Genomic DNA, 27,010 nt, shown 5'->3' with positions numbered 1-27,010 from the left:
CATATCCCCAGGGTGTACCTATAAAGATAGGCTGTCTTGCCTACCTGTACTGACAAGCATATTCTTCCCCACTAGTCTTTTCTGTCTCTTCTTAGGTTTCTTCGATTTATGGCTCTGTAGAGGGGAATCTGAACTCCTCTGTGTTGTTCCTTTGGTTTTTGGTGCTTTATTCTACAACCTACGCAGAGTACCATAGCATCTCATACCGGAGCGTTGATTATATGACATGGTAGAGATTGAAGCTGCTGTTGAAGATGGAGTATCTCATGGCTGTTTAGTGCTGGCTGGAGCCTGTAGACCCTTCTGTGGCAGCTGAGTCTAGGGCTCACGGAGGGATCTGTTGGTGTTGGTGATGCCCCTGATTCCAGATAAGGTAAACTTTGTTTGACAGGAGTGCACAGTCTCAGAGTATTGAGTTGTGGCCCTATCCAAGTGTGTGCAGTTCATGTTGGCACCGCATGAATGCACACAGCTGCCTGAGCAATGCCGATTCTCCAGTCCCGCCATGCGACCAAGTACTGCCACCATAGTCAGTATGAGGAATTGGTTGTAGTTGTTCTGGTGAATCTTCTCTAGGGAAGATTTATTTCACTGGCTTGCTATTCAGAACTTTATTTAAAGACCTCATTGGATTGCTCGGTTTGATCGGCGGTGGGTTAACGTGACTTAGTAATGATACGGCCCTTCAAGTGTATGGTCTGTCATGGTCATGTAGCTGCTTATAGCTGATCTGTAACAGCATGCAAAGTAGTGCCTGTGGTGTCCAGTACTCCTTGCGCAATCTCTTAGGCTGTTGTTTATGATTCTGACAGATTCTTAGTCACTGACATTTTCACTCCAACCTTTGTTTGTCATAGCCTTGTTTTTGAATGTTTGGGGTTTTTTTCTGAATTTTGCTCTATTTAGGACATCAGGTGATGTGGTGTCATCTGAACATTAGACGTGAAGCCATTCTGCAATAGAATTTCTTGTCAACTGTTTCCATAAGAAGACAGTCAGTGTGCAATAATTTAGCCTTCCCAGATAGCTCCAGTGTTTGCACGTGAGTAAAATCTGCTTTTTTTTTTCCTAAGCAGGTTCCACTGACTGCACTGCTTGTAATAGATTTTGACATTTTCCATTTAGAAAAAGAACTACAAAGAATTATCCTGTGATCCTGTGATAAACATGTGAGCCCTGCTTTATGGATCGTCAGGGATGAGAAATGTGAATTTGGCATCTCTTCGGTCTTTGAAATAATGCCAGAATGTTAGGTTGGGTACACTGGGTGAGAAGAGGGACTGTGGGGCCTGAATACTGTCTAAAAAAACCAAATAAGCTTTGCTTTAGTAGGCATCTCAGCTCCACGGTGATTGTGCACCCTGTTAACTGAAGTGGGGTGATGTCATGTGTCCTGTGGGAAGTTATTTATCTTCCTGTGACTTTTGTTTGTGGAAATGAGACACTAATCAGCTTGGTGTCACTAACCAGCTTTGGTCAGCTGCCACCCTTGCTTTTTGCCAAGGAATTGCACTGCTGAAGTTCCAGTCATCACATGGCTTCCTTTCAGCACAGTTTTCTAACTAGACTTGAGACCTTTTCCTCATGCTCACATCAGTATGTACAGAGCCCGTGTGCAGCAACAGGCTATGCTGGTCATCTGCAATGGGCTGTTTTCAAGAAGATGGGTAAAGAAAGTTCTGGTGTGTTTTTACTTTGAGCTTCTTGCTGGTTCACTGCTTTTACATATGTGGTAACTTACTACTGAAGTTTTTAAGTCTTCTGCAAGACTCAAGAGCTTCTTGCTGGTTCACTGCTTTTTCATATGTGGTAACTTACTACTGGAGTTAAGTCTTCTGCAAGACTCGGAATAGAGCTCACATCAAATATATCTGAAGATAGTTCCAATGGGGATACATAATTAATTCAGAAGTTCCTTTTCATAGCACTTAATTCTTATATGTAAGGGTTTTGGCAAAGTCTGGAGATAAGAAAAAACTAGTCATATAATGAATTAGATACTACAGGTAAATAGGAGTGACAGAAACGTGTCTAAATACGGTTTTGGTTATCTTGAATTCAAGAACTTGTGCTAGCAGCACTGTGGGTAAATGGTGCTGTTAGGGTAGTCGTGGCAGGGTATTTTTGTGTAACCTCTGTAGCATGTGCATCTCCAGCATAGAGTGTTGCCTCAAAACTGCAGAAAGAAGCCATGGAGGAGGGTCCCTGGTGAGAAGTTGAGGCAGAACCTCTGAATTCTTTCAGAGGAAAGAGAGTAACCCGAGAACAGAAGAGGACTGATGTTGAACTGTCTCTTGTGGTCATTTGTTTACTATTGTCTTGCTGGAAAATGGTAGAGAGACTGTATCTTCTTCAATTTAGTTGCATTTTGATGAGGAAATTTGGGGTTTTTTCCCCTGTTCTACTAAGCTTGGCATCTGTTTCCCCTCTCTGTGAAGTTTAATGTGTAAATTTGGGAGATATTAAAGGTGTCCTGTCAGTGTTAAATATGTCAATATTTGTTCCTGTTCCATGAAGGGTACTTGTGAGATACGTGTGGGACACACAGCAACTGTTGGAGTTTGAAATGCAGATCCTGAAAGGGGTCTTAGCAGCAGGGTCATCCTTCTGAAGTCCTGGGGGTTTTTCCTTCTGTTCCTGCAGTAGGTAATTAGCACAGTACTGATAGCAATGCCAAACTCCAGAATACTTCTTTCAACAGTACAGGCACATAGGTAAGTGGACTCTTGTTTCAGATAAGCAAAGATAAGAATGAGGTATGTGAAAATGAGAGTGGAGAGGTGCTTTGTGACATGATTAGCTGTTTGTGACACTTGGGTGGGTGGAGGAGATGCTATGTGCTTTCTTTGTAGGCTGTAAGCAAAGGGGTTTCTCCGAGAAGCTCATTTTAGTGTAGTCTGTGGCGTATATATCAAGTTCCTTTTAGCAGCATGCAGTGTTGTAAGGTTTATTTCATCTATAAAAATGCTGCTCTAGGAAAGGAAAAAAGTTCATATTACTACATAAGCTGTTACTTTTGCTAAGCGTGTCTCATACCTCTTCTAATTTGTGCGGCAATTAAGACAGAGCTGGAGAGCCTGCAGCTGTCCCGTACCAAGGGGATCTTGGTGCCAACTGCTGGCGGCCAGGAGATTTAGCTAAATATAGGAAGACATGGGCCTTTTTGTGGGTTCCCTGGTATTTCAGTTATTTGGAAAAGCTCTGGGAAGGATCTTTGTGATATGTGTGAGCGATTTGAAAGCAAATCCTGTAACTGTGTATGCGTGGGTCTGTATGCTGCAAAAATAAGAGAAAATAGAAAAACCCTCCAACAACTCTGCTGGCCTTTGGTAGCTGATGATTTTTTGTGTTTCAGAGAACACCTCTATTAGAAGGCTAAGCGATTGCACATGAAAAGACAAGGATTTTTCCATCTAATTCTACCTGCAAATGCTCACTCCTTCTGACTTGATCAGAGCCCATTTCAAACAGGACTAAGTTTGGGGATTCTTTTACGCACTGGAGCGATGTCTTTTGTTCAGTCTCTGCCTTTTTCTAAAGAAAAAATAAATATTGGGGTTTCTTATACTGTGTTTGTAGTACATCTCATGTATAAAGTTCATCAGTGTGTGTGTTACACAGTTTCCCCTTGCAAATTTCTTGTGTTTCACTTCCTTTCCCCACTGCAGCAGAGTTAAACAATACGGTTTTGCGTGCTCTTCAGTGTGAAGTTTAAATTTGCCTTTTGCGCTGAAGTTCTACGTAGGAGGGAGATTAAGGTATTTTGCAGCCTCTTTGACTAGGAAATGTAGCCAAACATCAATGCTGTTTGCTGAGGTTAAAGAACAACCACCTTGAGGAAGATCAAACTCAGTGATCACTGCTTTCTTCTGAAGTGCATGTAACAGCATGGGGGACACCCAGTGCCACAGGGAGAGAGAAACTGCGTTTGGTGAGTTTCCCTTTCCAAGACCCAGTTAAAGATCTGCACCTGTTCTTGACCGTGATGTAACAAATAATTTATTGTGCAGACTGATTTATATTACAGAAAAATTTGTTATCACCAGTATGTGGGAGCAAGATTTATTTGATCAAAGGGTTAGTGTCTTCAACCTGTGGGTTCAAGTTTTTCTTCAAATACTTTGATCTGTGACCTGAACTATGGAGGAAAAAAATGCACTGTTTTAAGACGTGGTCTAAAACCTATTGGAATTACATTTTAGGGATGTTTCCATGGTCTTCAGTAACCTCTGAATCAAAAATTTTTATTTTCTTAGTACAGTTACGCTGATTTTTATTCTCACAGATAAGGAAGTTTCAGTGTATTTTGTTGTTTGATTTAGTGAAACCTCTTAATTATTAGATTTCAATAGGCATTTGTTAAGTGATGCCCAGTGATTCCGTAGCAGTGAGTAGTACTGTTCTTGTTCTTTCGGTTGAGCTGCTGTGGATGATTTATTTCTGTATACTTGGATTTTGTCATGCTTGGAGAATTGTGCATCTTTCACAGTGGCTGCTGCAGTGCATGCTAAGCAAACAGCATCTTCTTTATAAGCAAGCAAAATAACAAAATACCATACACAGAAACCATTAGTCTTTTAGGAAAATCAAGTACTTGACATACATTTAATATGTTATGTCTTTAAATATAAAAGGCTTACACGAGCAGGAAGAGTACAGCTCTTGTAATGCATGTCGGGTAAGCTTCTCTGGGTTGTGGCTATGGTAGCATTCTGTATGCTGTTATGTGGTGCAGGTCGCCTTTCTTCTGCCATCCTCTGCGCACCAATCCAGGGGTTGCTCGGCGGGCTGTCGTCTGCCTATTTATCTTCAGGTGACTCTTATTTTAAACATTGTTTCTCAAGTCTCAAACTGTCCACTTCGGAACCATAAAGTGTGATTACCCAGGTTAAAGTAGTAGCATTTTTTTCTAATAGGTGGTGTAATAGGGCTTTAGATTTTGTGGTAGGTATTATGTTTGGCCTGGAAAAGAGGACTGTTTATTTTCTAGCAGTCTTAATTCATGTCTGAGCAACAGAGGCATAGGTTAGAACAGTTCTGGGAACACATATTTTCAAAGTTTTTCATGCTATTAAAAGTACTTGGATTTTTTTCATAATCATCTTTTGATCTTCATTCTGTTCAGTAGGACAGAGAGGTGGAGTTCGACATGCAGAAGAAAGCGCTAATTGCCCAAAAAGAGCTTTGAGTCAATTAGCTTATGGATGAACGGGGAAGGCTGATAACTTGGCAGCTTTGCCAAGTTAGCTGTGCTTTGCTGGCTGGCGGCAGCCTGAGACTTGTCGGAAATGTAAATGAAATGGCTTTTTGCTGAGCAGAAGATGAGAGGCCAGTGCCAGGCTCGACTGGGCAGCTGCGGCAAGGGGTGAGGGAGGAGATTGCTGGTACTGGGGAGGGGGTAGTCATCATCCCACCTTCGTATTGGTGGTCACAGTGCTCTGACAAGGAACCGCGAAGCTCATTTGCTTAGGGCATGGCTTAGCAGCCTTTCCAAAGGTGTTCAGGTCTGGGGTTACCTAATGTCTCCTTTAAGTTGTCGTCCAGGTCCACCCCCTTGAATCCAGAACGTGTAATTTGCCCCCTTTTCCCTGCTCTACCCGAGTAACCTGTGTTGTCCTAGAAGCCCAACTCCTTCATTGATTGACACGTGGTCTGTAATATAATTAGGATGCGATCCATCGATTACTTTGAAAATTAGAATCAAAGCTGTAAGCTGATGTTGGAAGCTGGCTTGCAGAGAACTGTAGCAGGGATTGTATAACGAGATCCTGGGAGGGGAGAGATGACGCAGAGCTCTGTTTAGGGCAGAGGCATGCTGTACTATGTATAGGTTCGAGCTAATTATGCCAGAATGGAACTGTATGTGTGGGTTTTTCTACAGTCTGATTGCCAACCTTCGTTTTCATCTCCTACCAGTAGCCAGCGATTTCTTGTGTTTATCTGAGGGATTTAGAACACTGCAACTGTTACAGATACCTCCTTATCGTGAAGCAGGTTAGACCGTCCAAACTTCAGCCTTTCACTTCCATGTCAAAGGGAAAAAAGGATTTTTATGGTGTGCCATTAGAAGCTGTCCATTTGCTAACTCCTAAGGAGGGAAAACTTGTTGAGACTTGCTCTTGCATACTTTGAATTGCTGATTGCAGCTATAAAAAACCTATTTTTATGCTCTGGAGTATAATTGTTTGTCATAACATTATCTATAGCAGTGATACTTTGTGTTATGACCTGGTCTCTGCTTCCAAGCTGAGCAGCCCCAAGCTTAGTTAGTGTGTCCAAAGTCCACCTCTGGATTTCCATGTAGGAGGTCAGATCTGAGTCAGAACTCAGTAATTCTAGAAGGCGATGTAGCTGTCTCTGATGGAGGGCAACACATTGCTGTTTCTCTTTTGCCTTCTACCTTTGCATTCAGGTGCTATGCCTTTTTGATCCACTAATAACTGACATCACTGTTACTACTGTTTGCTATAGTATGTATTTGCGTCCAGAGCTGATGGAAAGCACAAAGGTAGAGATTCTGTAATAGTCTTGCAGGGCTGATTTAAGAACTACTGCTCCCAAATGTTTTTGCCTTTCTTCTGCTAAGGTTTTCACTGCCCAGTCTGTGATTTTACAATGTGAAGTGTTCAACAGCAGTTCCTCTTATCCATCTCCCCCCAGCAGGTTCATTTCCTTTCCCTTGATTCATATTTTTGTTCCTCATCCTGAGACATGATCTCCAGGGCACAGCTGCTTAGAGCATCACAAACCAACCCTGGCCAACCTTATCCAAATTCAATTCCTACATGGATGTAACTTATATCTTGGCTACTTTGCCTGAGCAGACACAAACCATTCCCTTTTGATGTGGCTGTATGATCCAGAGAATGTGGTGGCAGTGTCAGGGATTAATTCTGGGGACATTGCAGCCAAAAGTGAAGGGAGGTGTAGTTGAGCTATGTTTGGTAAATCCCAATACTATGTAAGGAGACAGCGGGATGATTATCTGCCTTGTGTGAAGATGTCTTTCAGTCTGCATGCAGGGAGCTTTAAAGCTGTAAGTGAAGGCAACACACAAAGAATAATTTAATTGCAATATTTTCCTTTGCCCTTTTAAGACACTGTGTTCTGGACTTTGTGGTGGAAACATATGTTTAGCAGGAACAAGCTCACCATTCTATGTCCCCGAGTTCCTTCTGACTTAGTTTCTGTTGCATATGCCTGTTTTAATTCCTGACTGGTGGATCAGAAGACGAGTGATCTAATGTTGCCTATTGTTCCTTGAAGAGTTTCTGTAAGCTGATGTGCTGTACTCATTTTGCTCTTACGCTCTTGCAAACTGTAACTTTTTGTAAAGTGATTATAAAAGCCGCTGTGACTTCTCCAGATACCTGACTTTGGCTTGGTCTGTGCTGTCTGTTGCACAGTATGAAATATTTTATATTATTTTGGAAAACCTGTGAGCTCTTTATGTTTGAATATATGTTTTTTTAAAAGTACTAGGGTTTGTTACTTATCATATGCAATGTGAGAGCGTGCTCCACCCTCTAAAAAGTTCAGTGGGATGGACTGACTTCCTTTGCTTGGAGAAGTCTCATGCTGACTTGTACTGCCTTTAAGTATTATGACTGGAGTTACAGTGAGTTTTGGCTGTAGCACTTCCCACTGAAAGGTCAGCTCTTCATCCTTGGAGCATATACAAGCTTAGTGTACTCTTTTTCTTCCCTCTTTTCTATTTTCCTTAGTTAAAACAAAAAATCCCTCAGACACTTTGTTTTCACATGGAACAAAGTACTTCTCAAATGGAAGAAAAATCTGATATTCAGCACTTTCTATATGAGTTAACTGAAACTTAATAAAACAGTCAGGACTTCACAATAAGCTGGAACTGATTACAGATGTCTTTCGACTATCTTCCAGGAATGGATAGTAGATGTCTGGGAAGGCACAGTGTATGCCATGTAATGCACACAATGTACATACATTGAAATTTGCAAAAGTAATCAAACCTCCTTTTCCTGTTACTTTCTCTATGTCTGGAGATACTTAGCACCCTGGCTCATATCTCCTCTATTTCCATGCATTCTGTAGGAAGTTTTTTGAACTGGTGGCAATATCGACTTAATGGTCACTCTTCCCATCTGCTTGTTCTCACTCCATGGTTTGTGCCCATGCTATTGTTCTTTGGCACATGGTGAGCTGGAGAAGGGAGCAGATATGTCGGAAGTTGTGGTGTGTGCTGTGCGGTTTGTTTTTTTTTGAGATTGGGGTTTTGTTGTTCTTATCTCATACTTCTTTCTGCACAGCCATGATCGGCTAAGCAGGTATAGGGCTGAAAATGTTGTGTGTTTGGTACTGGAGAGGAAGGTGAATGGAATATTGCAAGGAATCTGCATGCTGGTCTCATAGATGTATGTCGCTATCCCTTAGAGAAAGTGGGAACGTTTTACTGCAAGATAAGAGGCTTTTCCTGAGGCAGGGAAGGTGTCAGAATGCTTCTCCCTATATTTTGATACGGGGTGTGCTGAGGTGCCTTCATGCATGTGAAGGGACGGAATGTCAGAGAGGATGGTTGTGAGAAATGGTTTGGAGTCATTCCACATGAAAGAACCACTGAAGTGGATTGCAGTGAAGTACAAAGGTTGTTTTTATATTGGTTTTTTTTTTTTTTTCAGCTGGCAATGACAAGTTCTATTATGAAAGCTTCAAGTGAGGCAAGTTCCTAAATCCAATTTCTCAAAAGTGACTTGGCATCTTTAATTACACAGGCATTCTCGGTGATTGCACCTACTGTCTGAGGTAGATAAGCGTGTGGTGTGTGCCGGTGTCCAGCAGACCTCCATAGGAGTGAGTGAAATGGGGTGGGTAATTATGAACTGCTTAGCTTCGTTTAGTTAGTATGTAAGTCTGTATCTTATATAAACCTCCATTTCATTTTGCTGATGCTTTTTTGTTGTGTTCTTGCATATGATTCGTCCATTAGTGGGTAATCATATTAAAAAGTATTGAAGATGGAAAGAAATACATCACTGTTTTCACTTGAAAGCTGAAGTGCCTGGAGGGCTAACGTCACAGAGCTACACTCTTCGCGGCATTAGCAGGTTTAAAACGCTGTCTGATTCCACACTCAGCACGCAGATGATTTGTGGCACACACGTCCCGGAATAAGTGTGCAAACAGCTGGCAGTGTGCCTCTGAAATGTGGCTGGGTCTGGATTTCACAAATAGCATTTTCAGTAAGATCCCAACATTCGTGTATTTTCTCAGTGTTGAAAGGATTATAATGCCAGGATTATATCAGTGTCGGCTTAGCTTTCTGTAAGAAATCTTTTGCTTCCTGAAAGAGATCAGTCCCATTCCACATCGTGGCAAGCCGTCAGTTTGTCAGAGGAGGTCAAAAAGTGTTTGGGGGAATACGGTATTATTAAACTTGTGTGATCCTCAGGACTTCAAAGAGAAGGCATTTGCTAAAGCATGTACTAAGAGCAGAAAGAAGAATAATGGTAAACCAAATTACTGAAAATGGCAAAGAGCAGTTGCTAAAGGGTAAGTACTTCATGTTGATGTTAATTCCTACAAGGGATTATAGTGTTCTAAACTGTCGGTGTATCTTCACTGAAAAACAAAATCACTGCGCTTTCTGAAACACAGGATTATTGAATTGTTAAATCCTTTGAGTTGTATAATAGAAGTTATCTTGGTTGGTAAAGCTGTTCTCTAATCTAGTTTACACAGTACAGTAGAAGTTTGATAGTAACTTCACGTGTGTTTGTCTAGGGATAAATCAAACATCTGTGCTGAATTGTACACTTAATTCTGTACTCGGTGCAGCCTGACTGTTGCATAGGTCTGGGAAGGCTGTGGCTGTTGCATGCAGAACCCAAACAAATGCAGGCTTCAGAACTCTGAACTGTTTCAGAGGAACTAATACATTATCAACAAGACAGCTTTTTAATTTACTTTTTGGTAAAACTGAGCTTTGTGACACTTGTGGATGCCAAAGCTGTTGCTGATGATAAATACGTACGCGGTATCGGCAGTGTAGTGTCTAATGGATTTTAAGAAACACACCTTTACTTGTTGGGTGAAATTCAGTAAAGTCAAAACTTTAATGACAGTGTCATCAATGAATTAAAGAATATTATGTATTAGTCTTCAAATGGTGAATGAACACATTATAAACTGTGGACATGTATATGTGTATGAACGTGTATATAACCATGAACACCTTTGTGGGTATAAAATACCCGTGAATGTCAACAGTTCAGCTTTAAACTGCAGTTTCTGATGGAAGTGTGTGTCTGGCATGTGAGAGTTCAGCGGCGTCAGTGTAACGGAGAGTTTGAGCCTGTGTTTAAAGCACAGAGGATCTTTTTGCTGTCGAAAAGCTATCCAGGAGAAGATCTGTCCTTCCCTTCTGCTGTTCTTTCCTCTCATACAGCATGGGTTGTTACCTAGTGCAACTTTGGCCTTTGTTTTCCTAAAATACTGGGTCAGCCTGGAATTTAGAACTCATGCTTTCTGCCACCTTCAGTGAAAAAGACCTGGTAGCCCAAACTCTTAAGTTAACTGGAATTCACAGATTTCACTTAGTTTTTTCATTTCCAATGCCTAGATTGTAGTGTGAATGAGCTACTTAACTAGATGCAATGCCATTTGTTTCCTGTTTATCCTGTTTCTGATGTGAATATAATACTCCTAATTAAACAAAACAAACCAAACAAAAACCCAAAACACATAAACCACCATCACTCCCAACCCCAAGAACTTAGTAAAGTTTTCAAAATATTTTGAGAACTGTTTTTTCTGAGCTTGGAATGCTACTGTCAATCACTGCTACTGCAAAATAATGAAATTCTCATTTTCAGTTTTGAAAAAACAGGAAGTTAAATCTTAAATCATGATCTTCTGTCTTTGTTCTGGATAATATTGACTACTTTGTAGCTAAATTGAAAATAATTATTCCTTGTTATCAGATTTATGATGTCAGCCGCCTGTTCTGCTGCCATAAATGAGTTTGTAATCAGAATTTTCCTTTCAGAAGTGCTTTGTGTTTCTGGCTAGCTGTGTGTTGTCCATGGAGAAACAAATGTTTCTATTAGGCTCTCTTTTTAAAATTACTATTAATTTAAAGTAAGATCTCTACTTTGGACTGTTACTGACGTTGGATTAGGATTTTTGCTAAGCAGTTGAAAATTAGTAAGAAAAGAAGCAATATCTGATTTTGTTTATGAAATTTATAGGTAATGATCTCTGCAAAAATATAATTACAAATTGAATAATTTGTTATAGTCATGCAGATGAACTGAGACAGAGGTGTCATAACAGTTCTGGGAGTAAGAGTTCAGCCCAGCCACCTGTGAGGAGCCACCTAAATAATGTATATGAGCAAATTTAGAATGCATTTGGAGTTAAATTGTCATCTAAATGTTTCTTAGGTTATCTTAATATGACTGGCTCTTGATATACTTCAGCAATACTTCTGAATGCTTTGCTGTTGGAATGTGGAGATGTTGGGGTTCTTGAACCACTGGGAAAGGCCAAGGAACTTGTTTAGGGTTCTCAGTTCTGCAGAACTTTACTGCTGATGGACGATGAGAAGAATCCTGTCTGAACGTGGCACTGCCTTTTGGGGGGACCCAAGTTTTATCTCACAATAGGGGTGCTTGGGAAAGCAGTGCTGTTAATATCTGGAAAATGCTTTCTCAAGAACTGTTTTAAAACAGTTTCTTTTGTAGAAACAAGCAAACCAAAATCCCACAGTGTAATAAAAATGGACACAGGCAGCTTTTTGTATTAAAACTTTATCCTTCAGGCTGCAAACGAGTGTCTTCAAAAATAACGTTGTGACTAATAATTACCCGATTATGAAAGGAAGGAATAGTCTACCTGAAGAAAATAACTTCCGTTTGCAGCATTGTTCCTCTAACTGCCCCCCCCACCCCGTAGAATACCTCTCAGGGGTGTATTAATTTCCATCTAGGTCTTGTGAGAACAGTCAGTTTAGCACACTATTTTGGTTTTCTGGTCAAAAAATCAAACTGAATTCTGGCCTAATTACCAGTTGTGTAGAAGTTTGCAGAGGACCTTGACACGTGAAAATCCGGAAAAGCATAAATATATCAGAACAGTACTAGCTTGCTCTCCAAAGTGGGATAAATTTTGCACACCTTAAACCATGTATAAATCAGGTTTTTATTTAAGTTAGGCTCTCGGTAGAGGTAATTTGCAGCATGCCGAGATGCGTGTGCAGGAGAGGCACTCCCAGCATCAGCTGATTGACCCATCTTTCTGAGTAAAAAACGAGCCTGCATGACCAGTTGACTCTAACTGCCGGCTGTTTAGATAGCTGAAATTAGGTTAAAGGAAGCCCACACCAACTGCTTGGGTATCAACTCCAATTTCTAATCTTAGATTCCAGTGTTATTTGTAGATGGAATATTAACAGTATGAATGAGTGATTTAATTTAAGAAAAAAAAGGGGGGTGGAGTCAGAGATTTAATCATGTTCTCTGTGCATGAAAATGGCTCAGTTTGTGTCCAACGGGCATTGTGGCCAGTGATGCTTGTAAAATGGTGTCTGAATGACAGAAAAACGTGTTATCTGCTGTACAGTCTATTTCATTGCTTTTTTTAACTGTGGTGTACACAGAGGGGTCTGTACATGCATAGTACAATTACAAGTGAGATATTAGCTCTTAAGCTGCTCCAGAAATTAAATTACATGGAGAGGAGGATTGTTGGGCTGTCCTTTGAGGTGGTTTTCTACTAAGTATCTGCTGTTTGTCAGTTATAAAGAGGTAAATAAACCAACAGGTTTCTTTCTTTGACAAGCCTAGCATTTTGATTCTAACTCTGATTTTTACTCTGATTCATGCAAAAATTCTTTGAAGAAATTTAGCCTCTCAGTTAAGATTTGGCTCCTGATATTTCAGGCAGGGAGGATTATGGCAGGATTATGGCAACTCTGCTCTCCATCATCACGGGTCGTAGTCATATCAGGAGCTTTGTCCGGCTTGCCTGCCTGAGAGCCTGCGTTCTTCTTGAGATGCAATGAGCACAGCGTATGTGCCTCTACCAACCTCCATTTAATTAGCTCAGATATATGCAAAGTGGCATATGTTTGCTAAGAAAGCTCATCCCTCTTGGGAATCTTTTTTTCTTTAATGTTTAAGCCTTACTGCAGCTTAGTTAGCGTTACTGTGTTTTCACTGCTCCTGTCATCTGTGAGACTATGTCCATCTGTGCCTTCAGCATGCCGTAACTTGCCAGGTAGATAGAGCCTCCATAAGAACCAGGTGAGCGTTCCCGAGTTAGTCATGTCCAAATAGATCTGGAGGTGTTTTAAGATGTACTAGTTTCCACTTATTTAACCGAACATGATGAAGGGGAGTGGTGGTTTTCTTTGAGGGAGTTCTGAAACTCACAGAAGAGAATAAAACCTTGACAGGTTGAGTCATGCAGCTGCTCCTGCCACCTTCTCACAGGGATGATTATTCTTTTAGTAGTCAGATTGAGTAGACTTTATCACTGTGAAGCTTCCTGGTCTTCTTTATGATAGTTTCACTGTGGCTGATTGTTCAGTTTTCATTTATCCTCACTAATCTGTCTTTCTTGTAGTTACTTTTATATGTGTTTTGTTTGTAATTCTCTCTAAATTCTGATTTTCATCCCTGAGTTACTAATGAAAACACACGTCTTGCACAAAAGACTTGCACTTGGTGTGCTCAAGCAATGAAACGTGCTCTGTGGCCTACTGCCCTTCTGGAAGGAAAGCAGTAACACGAACACCGTCCCCTGTGTTCTTAATATTTTTTTGTTTTCTATTTACATGAAGGCAACATAAACCTTTTGGAAAAGAACAGATTAAAACCAGCCAGTAGAATATCTGCTACAGTTTCGCAGCATTTGTTTTTCTTGGCAATGAGTTAAAAGTCAGGACATCTATTTATCGCTTTTGTTCTGTCCCCTGGGCTCGTGTGTTTGTATGTATGGGAGTATGCGCTCTTAGGATTTCTAGGTTTTGTTCCATGGACCATCCTTGGTTTATGGAACTCAGGTGATCCACACAATGATCCTTGTTCTACAGACCTGTGCCTGTACCTGAGTAGGGGAGCTCTAAAAAGCTCAGGGAGCTATCCTGGAGATGTTTAGATAGACTCTATAATTGTGTGGTGGCTGCAAATAGAATTATTTGGTTTGGAAAAGAACTGGTAGCATTCAAAAATCAAATGCCTTAATTACTGAAAGATCCTGAAGACTAAGAAGGAGTGAAACAAGTGAGGAGGAAACATGAACCTACTTGGAATACAGCTTGCTTGCCTCAAAAATTGAGATTAATTAGGGACTAAAGCAGATAAATTATTCTCTGTTGCAGCGTATCTAGCTCCCTCTTTTTAAGAAATGTTCCTTCCAAAACAGTCTTGCATGATGAAAACTAACACCACGTAGCTACTGTCCGAGACCAAAGACGTGATAACTGAGAATGTGGAAAACCGTACGCATGTCACAAGACGGTGCTTGCCCAGGAGACTTCATGCTTCAGAATGTAAATTTTCCTCATGTGAAGCTGGGGCAAGAATTCCCCGGAGTAGCTTTCCGAGGTCACCTCTGTTCTTATCCAAAACTGATGGAGATAACAAGCTCTTCCCATGCAAGTAAGTCTCTTTGAAGCTGCTGGTGGCGCTTATTGGCAGGCGGAATATACCAGACAGTTTTGTTGCAGTAGGTATTATTTAGTGTAGTCCCTTCTGTTCTGTCAAAGTACATTTGTGCTTCTTGTTGAGGAAATGGTCATCTGCCATAGGTTTTACTCGTGAAATTGGAAACAGAATATGGAAAGAGAGAAAATGAGATGGACACTTTGATGTTGTGATTTAGGACATCTCTGCCAAGTCGAATGTGCAGCAGTGGTGAAGGTGATTTTGCCGGTCATTTAATTAGCCGTATTTAACTTCGCAATGTAGTCTCCTCTTGAATCAGCACGTATCTCTGCAGGACCCAGTTCTACATATTGGTGAAGGTAAAATAGGATGTAAAGAAAGTGAATATAAACTCTGTCGCTTCCTGGAGAAAGCGTGCAGTGTTTGAGAGGGGCTGTAATGTGACACTTGATTGCCTCACTAGAATCATGTCGTTTCAAAGTTCACTTTTGTTTTTCCATGGTCAGCAGTAGTTCAGAATCTGTATATGTTTTCAGGATAATGTAGCTAGTGCTGTGAATGTGGTAAAAAGCCAGCTGTATGTCGTCTGAACTTTTCTGTTGAGAGAAAAATGTGCCCTAGCAATTGCAAAAACAATACCTTCCATCACTAGTTCTACTGATTTTTCTACTGCAGTTCGCTTTGTTCGGGCTTCCTGTGTGCAGAAAGATGTATAAAGCAAGCACACCGAGGAGTCAGATTCAGAGGGGAAGGAACTGGGTGATGCTTGAAAATGCAAATAGAAAAAGAGAGTGAGCTTCTGAAGAGACCAATTGTGAAAAATTGACTGGAGGTAAAATGCAGATGCGCCTAAAAATAATGCCTGTTAAGATCCATCTTAAGTCACTGACTGGTCTCTGTCGGGCTGAGAGAGATGATATGCAATAATCTTCCTTAACTAAAGGTAGTCTATACTGATGATAAATGAGAAGCTTGGCATTTTGAAAGAGCAAAACAGTTGTTGCCTTATATAAAAACCTGAGATTGAATGTATGAGTTACATTGACAAGGGTGTGATTTTACATATAAACAGGGTGAGAGTTTCTTTAAGCATTACAAGTAAAGAACTCTCATTTCACTTTTTTTTATGAAACAGTGGTAGGCTGCAGCTGTAAGGTAAGGTTCCTGACAGAAGAACAAGGAAAACAAAGACGACCAAGAATTGCTTTAAAAATCACTCAGTGATTTAAAAAAATTTCAGCTTGATCTTTTTCAAACCTTCAGTTATTAGAGGTAGCATGCAGGAAATGAGAAAACAAAATGAAGCTGCCCATGACCTGGCAGTGGGTCTGGGAAGTGCAGTGATGAGAAGATACTGCACAGACTGAAGCCTTGAAGAATCAGGCAGACAGGATTTGTGGTGATGTGGTCATTATCATTTGTACCTGTGACCAGTGTAATGAGTGACCTCTGTGGCAGAAAGCTCCATTTCCTGGGCAAAACCCCCAAGTGTACCTCAATCGCAAGAGCACAAAGGGGCTGCAGCCCAGCCCCCAGTACATACTGCAACAAAATTGATCTTGTCTTCTCCTGCCAATATGCAGCAAGCGAGTAGCTTTTGCAGACGTTTAATAAAAATTTACTTTTGCAGAAGTTGATAAACATTTTATCTTGTTACTGTGATGCTAAGCTTACTGATGTTTTTCTAGTCATACAAAAAATTCCACCATGTACAGCAGCGTGAACATCTTTCACGCCTGGGGGGGTCAGCAAATAAGCTCAGCCCGCTTGTGTGAGGCAGCTGCTAATTAATATTTTGGTGTTCATTGTCAGAGCTGTGAGAGAAGCAGTAGGCATGTAAACACAGCAGCCTGCTGTCTACATGTATTTTTGGTCTGCCAAGTGTTTGGTGTTTACTTCCAGAAGCTTGACCCAGACCTCTGTTATTTGTGAATATTGTTTTTCCAACCATTTTGTTCAAAGCATCTGCAAGCAGTTTCCAGCAAATTGTGCTTCTTTCCATCCATCCCTTCCCCTCAGTAAGAATAGTACTGGACTTTCTCATAATAGCAATTCCGTTTTCAGTGCGGTGTATGCTGGTCACTGTGTGTGTGGGAGGGGTGTTCTGTGTGCCCGTTAAGTTCATTTTGTAAGGTGATTCAGATTTCAAAATGCAGAGGTACTTTCACTTCAGTTACATTAAAATAATATAGTGTAGTCTTGTTAATTGATTACATTAGTCATTGAAAATATGCACCAGAAACTCCAGCTGTTTAATCTCTTGGCTGTTTCGTATTCAGCATACAATACTTCTTTAACTTGCACTATTTTCTTTTGAGACAATCAGGTTTTTTGTTTCATTTTCTATTCCTTTAGTGGTTACTTTTTTTGTAAATTAAATAGAGTATTCCTTGGATTGATCCTTTCTTAAGGAGATACTCTTGGAAATCTTTTTAGTTTGTAGTGGCTAGAAGACCAGGGAGTGCAGAGTTATAGGCAAAAGGGTTGTTTTTGTCAAGTAGAGTGTGATGGGAGCCACAAGTCCAAGAACTTCAGAATACTGGAATAATTATTCTTTTTATCCCTTCAGAGCTCATTTTATAGTATAGTGGCCTTACATTTTCCTCTTTTAAGCTACTATTTGTTACATAAAGCTCTACTGAGCTTCCATATATACATTTAAGCTTGTTCATTGCATATGTGAATGCTTTCACTGTATCTGATGTTAGGTTTTAACTTAAAAGCGTAAGAGGATTCGGAAGAAGGCAGAGTCTGAATGTTCAAAATTCAGTAATGGTAAAGGCATCATGAAGTGAGCATGTTTGGTGTTTAGGATTAGCGGGCATAGTAAAAAAACCCAAACAACAACAGCAGAAACACCATCAACAACAAAAAAAGAGGGGAGGAGGCTTTGGTTGATATTTGCCTGTACCGTAATAACACAATCTAGTCTTTGAATTGTTCAGTCTTACTAAATCTACCTAATCTGTTTGGACCTACTGCTCAGAAGTTGCTCTCAGCCTTAGTAATGGTTTGTAGGTTCATGAGAACTCTTTTCACTTGTCACCATTCTGTAGAAGAAATAGTTATGAAAGGGAGCATTAGAGAATAAAGGCACAAATTGTGTTGTAGCTGTGACTCTAACTGTAAATTTTACTTTGAGGTGACCTTTTATTCTATTTTAAGAAAAGCGAAGGAGTAGAAATAGCAATAACTCTACTTTGGGAGTAACACCTCTGATGTTGATAACATTGCATAACTTCAGATACTAAGTAGAAACGGATTCTGTTGAGCAAACAAGTTTATTCCCTATGGTTTCTGTCAAGGTTACAAAGTTTCCTTGGGATATCTGTCTTTCTGCTCTTACCAAATCTGTTTCTTTTTTTCTTTGCAGGTCATGGCAACCATAAAGAAAACAGTCCTTTCCTGAACAGTTCAGAAGCTGGCAAGGGGGGTGATTACTATGACAGAAATCTGGCCTTGTTTGAGGTAATTTCTAACTGTTTTTCATACTTCTAACATGACTTGTGATCTTTCAAGGTGACAGGGATTGAGCACATCGTATTAAGTGGAAGACAGAGCATTACAAAGGTCCAGGCAGTGTGTCTGTACCTTACTCTACTGCATGACAAATCTAAGAGCCAGTGGTGTGTTTTAGGGGTATGTCTACGAAGCAGCAAAATACAGTGGTACCAGAGGTGACCTGAGTAATTGAAGTAGTGAAGCTGTGACACTCTGGCCTTATCAGTGTGGAAAATGAGCATGGGCTGATTTACTGTGAAGAAGGACCACGTTACTCTGTAGGAGAGTGCCTAAATTCATGTACTCAGATGAGCCTGGGTATCCTCTTTTACAGCTGCAGTATAGCAGTGAGACAGATTTCCCCCCACGGGTGTTTTTGTGGGTGTGTCTGTTGTTGGAGGCAGCAGTAAGGAGGGATATCCTGTGGGATGAAAAATCTCAGCTGTTGTGGCCCCTTGGGAGTGTGAGGCAGGGAGGTATGGCTGTTCCCATGGGAAGTAGGGAGGACCAGAGTCCTGCGGGAGGCCAGTTGGAGCCAAGTCCAGTAGAATCCTCCTCCCCATCCTCGCCTTGTTGGCACTGCATTAGGTTCAAATATACCATGGTGCACTCACACCAAGTTTCAAAAAAATGTTTTCAGAAGCTCAGGGACTGGAGAGTGGTGCGGGGAGTCTTTGTATAGCTCTACAGCTGCTTTCCAGCTGGGCTTCCGAGTTACAGCTTCACGGCAGTACTGGCAGCAGGGACTCCATGTTTCCCGTTCTGGGAACTCGGTGTGGGGCAGCCTGAGCTGGCTCTACACCCCGCCAGGTTGGCGCCTGCAGGGTTCAGCTGCATGGCATAGAGCCTGGCCAAGTGTAACTGACCTGCTGCTGGAGAGGAGCTCGCAGGGGCAGTGCTACAGCCATGTTTGCAGGCAACCTGCTGAGCTAAAAGACTTTGAAGCACGCTCCTGACTGTGATGTCTCCTCCCCCCAGAGCATGCTCACTTGCAGATCATGAAGGGTTGGTCACTTACGGCATGGCTGCTGCCCGCCTCTTGCCTAAGTGGTAACACAGTACCACACCAGGGCTGCAGGCTCTTTCTGTGGCACTGAAGAAGAGGAGGAGCAGCAGGTAGCATCCCAAGAGCCATGCTGGTCAGCTGAACCCGAAGCATGTGTTGCCTCAGTCTCTTTCTGGAAGGAATCGTAGTCAGGTTTTTATAGATGTGAACTGCAGATGAAATCAGAAGAAGGAATAAGAAATGGGCATTTGGGGTCACTTTCTGACATCAGGTACAAAGCACATAGTGCTGCTGATCCTCCCAGAAACTGTGACGATACATGAAGATACGATAAAACTCCAGACAGTGAAATCTTTCTTAGTAGGTTTTTATTTCCTGTGTAGAAAGTTGTTTCCCTTTACCATATATTACTTACTGTGCAGTTAGGCATAAGACATTTTAATTTTGAAGAGAAAGGGGAAGGGAATGATTTTGTTCTGGGGTTTTTTTGGTTGGTTGTTTTTTTGTTTGTTTGTTTTTTTTTTACCTTTCACTTTTCCGCTGCCTTGAACTTCCTTTCAGAAACAGAAGTTGGATGGGATGAACATAAAGGTGTGAGGCCTCTTTACATGTGGCTTTTGGGATTGTTACCTAGATCCATTAGATTAGATTACATGTTTGAATAATGTCATAAAATTATCAGAGTGCCTGCATGCTTACTATGACACAAGTGTAATCACTACATCTCTGACTTATTTGGCAATTTGACCTTTTTGAAAGTGTATCTATTGATGTAAGCTGAAATAAGAGGTACATGCAAAGAGCACGTCCACTTTCTTACAGTCCCAAGGTTCGGCCTAGTTCTTTATTGCTATTACTCATGCTTTTCAGCAGCAAAGGAGAGGGGTGCAGACCTGTTGGCGTAGCCTTTTCCTGTCAGATTTGTCCTCCTTTCAGAAAATTAAAACCTCTCGTCAGCGCTTCAGGCACAACGACACATTCTGTCATTCCCTGGATGATTTTCCTGGTGTGTTCCCTGGCAGCTTCAGGCATGCCCACGAAGACACGACCCCAGCCACTCCTCATAACTGCTGTGAATTGCACAAGTTGACTAGTTGTTGTCTTCCACAGGAAGAACTTGATATACGACCAAAGGTGTCGTCTCTGCTTGGCAAGTTGGTCAACTACACAAATCTTACCCAAGGTGTTAAGGAACATGAAGAAGCAGAAAATACTGATGGCTCAAAGAAGAAAGTATCAAAAGTAAGTAAAGATTCTCTCCATGGCCAGCTGATAAACGGGGTGATTCCCGGTGTAATTTCTGGGGACCTGGACTCCTTTCTGCTTTATCTTAACCTCTGTCAGGAGCCATGACAGCGTTGCAAAGAAATCACGTAGAGCTTTGTAGGTGGCCAGATGTGCCGAAGAACTGGGGCTGAGGTAGTGGCTAAGCCCATACACTGGATATGGATTTAGGTGAGTAGGATAGGCTTTTAGCAACGAATGGACTAAACAACAAACCAAAACCCCCAGCTTTTTCCTGGTGCTGTTTTAGCTGCTCAGCAGTATCGGACACATCTCTACAAGCCTGGTGGGTGTGACACAAGTCTTGCACCTGCAGGAGACAACACCCTTCTAGATTGGTGGGTGGAGGTCAGATAGGACACCCTGGGGCAGCCCAAGTGTCCTGGTGTTAGGTATTTAGGCAACTGACTTCTGCCCCGAGGGACCTGCATTTAGACAGTTAGCCCATTTGGGCTGGCCTTGCAATAACTGGGTAGAAGGTGGGGTTTGATTGGTGGTGGTTAGATTTCGATTTTTCTCTTCTTGGCGCTCCGACAGTCTGTCAAACCCTCAGGTGCTGTGGTTGCATTTTATGGCACTTACAGACTTGTCAGTTTGCTTGCAGATTTTGTCAAAAGAAAGTTTTCCAAAAAGCTAAGATAGTACTTGAATTCGACAGATTTTATAGTACTGCTTGGTCAAAGTTTGAGCCATTTCAGAAAGAGATGGCAGTGATAATGTTAAAAACCAGCACGTTGTTCTCAGAGAGAATGTGTGTTACCCCATGCTGAACGCTGGATTCCAGCTGCCTTACTCACACTCCAGTTCCTTACTCTGCGCAGATTTTACACTGGGGTTAACAAAGCTGTTTAGGTAACACGAAGCTTAAAATTCAGTTTTATCTGAGACCACACGCACTAAAGTCCTGTGATATTGTGGTTATGGCATGATAACAAGATTGAGTAAAGGCTGTCTGGGTGCAGTAACTACATTCTGGTGCTCTAAGTTTACATTAAAACATTAATTTAAACATTTTAACTGTGAATTTCTTTTATGTGGTACTTGGTGTTCTGTTCATTACTGGGTCTGTCTGAAGTTTTCACCTTCCCGTTGCTGATATGAAATGTCTGCTGCATCTCTATTTTAGCATGCTTTTGGGGGGAATGATGTCAGGTGTGAGCTGTTAATATGGTGTTACTGCACAATCTAAAATAATTACTATCCTCTTACTATCGAAAGCAGATTGATTATTACCCTGGCAAAGATAGAATGGGGGAAGATACAATAGGTACAGTCCTTACTATCTTGAGACAGTTTTGATCACTTCTGTTGTTTATTTCCTTATTAATGCTTGACCAGAATAGCAGGGTAAGATGCAGTCTAATCTGGAAGCTAGTCACTTACTTCCTTGTTGGAATAAGAATTGGGAGAATTTGGTGATGGGTCTGTAGTGTGATGCTTTTTAGAACAAATGCAGTTTATCTTCATTTGTTTTAAATCCCTGGTAGGCTAACATGTGAGGTTTGGTGTTAATATTGCCATCTAGGTATGATTTAGGTAGGCACTTGTGTATTTTCAAATGGTTTACTGCCTTAAAAAAAGGATTGTTGTCCTTGCTAAAGCCACGCTCCTACGTTAATACCTGGGTTGTCCTGAATTATACCTTCCTGTGTCCCAAAAACGTGTGTTTGCAGACTTCTCAGATGTTTTTTTGTAGAATAGGTTGGGTAACCATTCCAAAAGTGACAGTATCATCCTGTGTTAATATCTCAGTATTTTCTGTGTAAACACTGCAGTTTCTTAAGCGGATTTTTGCCTAGCACGTCTGTTACATCAGCTACAGGATCATAACTGTTGTTTGAATTTCTTCTCCTTCTCTTGCCATAAATAATACGAAATTTTAAACGTCTTGTGAAATATGAGAAGGTTGAATATTAACTTGGCCAGTAATTGTAACCATTAAAAGCAGGAAATTCCAAAGCAGTAACTGTACAAAGGCATGGATTGAAGGTATCCAGAAACTGTGCAAATGGGATCCATCTACACATTGGTTTTTAATCGTCAGTATGCTGCTGTTACCTTATCCTTCCCATCTGAGCATTACTACAGCAGCATGAATGTGCACGACAGCAGGTTCTGTTCGTAAGTGCCAGCATTAACTGCCTCGTTGCTGAATGCTGTACTGGGTAGGCTCAGCAGGTACACCCCCAGCCAGTGTGACAAAAGGTACGCTGCCTGTCCTGGTGTGTCACTTATTGGAATTGGCATCTCGTGGACAAGAATTGGAGAGTGAGCAGGCTCTAGGTCTGGTATTCAGAAATGGAATGAAGACAGCAGTCCTTTCAGTAGGTGAATATGTTAATTCTTCCTCGGAGCAGGTAGGGCAGGTTTCTCCATGAATACCTTTTTGTGACCTAGCACACCCTGCCCACCAAGTCTTATCCATTCCAATAATAGAGAAGAAAAAATACCAAACCAAACAATAAGCCCAAAACAAGCCACAAAAAATCCAAACCAACAAAAAAAGTCACACACAAAAAATAGAGACAAGGCAGTTGTGTGCACATGAAGTGGCCAAACTCCAAGGGTGGATATCGAAACCATGAGATCTGTCTTCCAAGTTTAAGCTTCAAAGACAAGGCAATGATGTGCTTTAGCTTGTGGAGCTCATTGTTGTCAGCACCTGCTTTCTGCAGTGACAAGACCAAGAGAGACCTGAATGTTTCTGCAAACTGGAAAATAAATGACATGACTCTTCCCCTTCTAATCTCTGGGAGTAATTGCTGCGGTTTGTGGACGAGACATATGAGGATCAGGACAGCTTCAGTGCAAAACTGCTCAATATAAACATCATGTTTCAGCATTCCCGTTAACTATTTTTGATAGCATTCTGTGCTAGATACACATCAGATAAAACTGACACTACTCTATGTAATAGGGTGGAAATTGGGTTGGGTTTTGTGTTTTCTAAATAGACTTGTATTAAAGGACTTCTAGTCTCAGTGCTATCAAAATATCCCCTTCTCATGGTGGAAAAAATTAGAGTAGAGATAGGTGAACTAAAACAGGTAGTAAGGCAGTTCATTTCTGCGCTGCTGTGTGCCCTCATGCTCCAGAGCAACCGGAGGGCTGTCATTACCCATGAATATCCCTGAGCCCTGCAGCCAAGTGCTTTGATAACCCATCACGCTGACACAATGGAAATAGTGTCCTTCAGACTCAGATCAATATTTGTATCAATTATGTGTCTGCAGCTGATCAGAGTGAACGGAAACATGATCTACATCACTGAAATTGAGACTGTTTTCGAGATTTTTCTGTCCCTTTTTTGGTTGATCTAAACCAGTGTTCTTCAAAACACGCAGCATGGAGTGTTTAAGTTTTTGTTGTTTGGCAGCTGTTGAGAGTGAACATAATTCCCTCCTCATTTCAGACTGCATTCAGTTGAGACTTCAGCACTGGTTTAGTACCACTGATTATAAGAAGTTATAAAAAAGGGTCAAGTCACAGCAAATTACTGGTGTTAAATATCTCTGAGAACAAGCTGGTTCAAGTAGTATTTGTGGATCATTCTTTCATACCTGTATTTTTTCTTCCACAGGGCAAGGAAATGCAGAGTAAACTGTTATACCCGAGGTGTGCTTAGTCGTACTGTGAGCTGGGTTTTGTCTGCGGGCAGACACGTTGCCGAGGCTGCTCTGCTCTGCAGTGGTCACACTGCTACACAGCTAATGCACAATTGATCTTCCTCTGTGGCTGAAGTGAGCTTGTAACTTGATAAGCAGCAGAGGCCACTTAAGAGGGAGGGGGAGATGATGGGGGACAGTAGAGCAAAGCCACAGGGACCGCTTAGGGCAGAAGATAGGAAGGAGCTGAGCTAAGGCGAATCCTTAGCAAAGGAAGCAGGTGCTGGGAGATGTGTAAAGGGCAGGCGGAAAACTCACCTGCTTTGATAGTACTTGGAAAACTGTCATATGGAATATTTAACAACTGTGCTCTACTTGCTTCTGCTGCGTAGGAGCAATAGGTCAGGCTGCTCTCTCTTTCCCAGATGCCGGTTTTGAAAATCTCTTAGAACCTCCTTGACCTCTGAGATACCCAAACGTCTGATAAATTAATTTGGTGTTGGCTGCTGGGCTCAGAGATGTTGAAACAGGGGTAACTGATGGAAGAATGGCCAGATAGATGATGAAATCATGTGGAATGCCTCTTTGGAGGAGGCAAAGAGTACGTTAACGTGACAACAGGAAGCCCCGATGTAGGGCAAATTGTGCCCAGCGCCTGGCAACATGAGTTAGTCCTTTCTCAGTTAACAGTGGTGCAGCTGAAGACAGTGTGAATCAGATGAAGGTGTTTGAATCAGAAGTATCTAAATTTCCCCTTCTTGAGGAAACAGGTACGCTATAAAGAATACCCTGAGAAGATCCACTGGAGCATTGGAACAAGTTGTTTAAAAATCCTTACCTTACCCTGACCAGGACACCTGCGTACAAGTATCATTTCTGTTAGTATCAGAAAACCAGAATTCCTTTTGTCCTTACCTTGACAGAGTGGATCAGGTTAGGTCTGTGTGTTGGTCATTTCTGTACAAATGACAGGTGATGTTTTAAGGATTTTCTTGTACTGTGGCATTGGAACAGCTGAGTAACGTCTCTCTGTCCCCGTGCTGGTAGGTCTCAAAGGGTAAGTCCATGGCAAACATCAGCACATGGTTCTGATGCCCACTTTACTCAGCAGGTTGAAGTGTGCATGAGTTAGCTTTAGTCACACGAGGAATTCAAAGCTGACTTCAGAAAATTCAGTCAGCAATTCCTGGCATTTCTCACTAAGGACTGTTCAGATCATGTTCTTAGGCACAGTTGTCTTTCATCTCTGGCAGGGCAAATTCCTAATGCAGATGGGGAGATTTCACATGGCAAGTTGAAGCACTAAATTCCTGGGTTGTTTATTTTGACCTGGTCATATTGCAACCATTTGATTTTTTTTAGGGTTTGTCTTTGTCTTCACTTACCTTAGGCAACTAGATTTTTCCACAGTGAAGACAAGGCAAGAAAAAAAAGTTGTGACAGCCATTTTATTGCTTTAAGAATCATAGAATCATAGTCTGGAGTACCACTGCTTTTGGTTCATGACCGATTTGCCTATAAGGGTGCAGCTACCTATTTATTTTTGCGTTTAGTTAATGCTATGAAGAAGTGCTGTCACCTCCCTTTAAATATATCCTCCTCTTTTAGGTCATGGGTTACTTTAAATGCTCTCTATCTGTACTCTCTTTAGGAATTCAAGTTTATTTCTAGAAAGAAGTTTGAAAAGGGATGAGCCTCTGAGAAGTTAGTCTCTACTCCCCCTATGTTTCAGAAGTCTGTATAATTCTAAATGCAAAAGAAAACCTCAGAAAGCAGAAGCAATGAAATGTCTTGGCAGGAAACCACAGAAATTTGGGATTCTGATTTGCTGCCAGGTGTGCCAGCGCAGGGAACACTTCTGTATTCTTTGAAATAAAACCCTTCTCAGTGGCATTTTGATGTCAGTGGTTTGGATCTGACTAGGCTGTGACAGTAACCATCTGGCAAAGGAGAATTCTATAAGAGACGATGTTGCGTGCCATTCATGTGCAGTTCCTTCACAGTCACCTGACTCACCTGTATTTTCTCAGTCACTGTCAATTCAGCCTGATGCGAATACTATTTAAACCTACAAAGAGTAGTTCTACATTAAATGTATAAAATGGAAGGAAATAAATTATGCATGTCTCCAGATTGCTTTCAGATCTTTTCTAATTGTAACATCACAAAAGTATGTTTTCTGTGAAACTAATTTGCAAACTCTGGTCAGTGGGGTAGGATCTATCTTACTCGGGGTCTGCAGCGCTCAGTGGGCTTCGTACCGGAAACTCTGTGGTTCACAACAAATACATGTATGTTCCATTGTTGTTAATTGCTGTTAAATGCTGGGTATAGTTATTTCAAATGTGAAGGTGTGATAGGGTCAGCATTTTGTTCAGAAGTTAGTGGGTTTGGTGTTAGGGGTTTGCTTCATGTTCTGTGGAAGTCCAGCACAGTAGTATCTGTGTGCCTACCTAATGTTTCCCAGATTTCTACTGTTTGAAAAACTGAAGTTGTAGTTTCTTTGATTATCTGTGCTTTGAGTAATTCCAGTTAATGAATGTCAATGAACTTTTTTTCCAGTCACCCAGCATGGGCACCCTGATGGGAGTGTATTTACCATGCATGCAGAATATCTTTGGAGTTATTCTCTTCCTTCGCCTGACGTGGATGGTGGGAATGGCTGGAGTTCTTCAGTCCTTCCTGATTGTATTACTTTGCTGCTGTTGTGTAAGTATATGAGTAAAATAATGCATGTGACATAACCTCTGCGAAACTTGAAGAGGCTGCATCGTAGATGCATGTGTAAAGAACAGCCAGATTTATGCTAGATATTTCTGCTGTGTTTGTAGCCATGTGATTTCTTTTTTTTCCTCCTCCTTTTTTTTGGTCAGTATTCCTAAACTGGCAAACTGTGTCTAGTGTAGATAGTCTTAAAAATGATGTTTGTGCAGCAAATGGCTGTTTTCTGGGTTGAGGCAATCCCAAGCACA

At 41.3% G+C, this 27,010-nt stretch overlaps 1 protein-coding gene across 1 annotated transcript; it reads left to right on the top strand.

Moving 5' to 3' along the window:
• Positions 1 to 14,482: 14,482 nt before the first annotated feature.
• Positions 14,483 to 26,747, top strand: LOC104513874 (solute carrier family 12 member 4-like; the record flags this gene model as incomplete). The annotated part of the gene is made up of 4 exons (XM_010157374.1): positions 14,483 to 14,636; positions 18,016 to 18,110; positions 20,260 to 20,391; positions 26,601 to 26,747. Coding segments are annotated over exons 1-4 (528 nt in total), but the record flags the coding sequence as incomplete, so codon positions are not given.
• Positions 26,748 to 27,010: the final 263 nt, after the last annotated feature.

The sequence above is a fragment of the Eurypyga helias genome, unplaced genomic scaffold (genome assembly GCF_000690775.1).
Source record: "Eurypyga helias isolate BGI_N326 unplaced genomic scaffold, ASM69077v1 scaffold3238, whole genome shotgun sequence".
In the NCBI taxonomy this organism is placed as follows: Eukaryota; Metazoa; Chordata; class Aves; order Eurypygiformes; family Eurypygidae; genus Eurypyga; species Eurypyga helias.
Note: the sequence above shows the minus strand (reverse complement) of the source record. Positions and strands in the feature narration are given on the sequence as shown.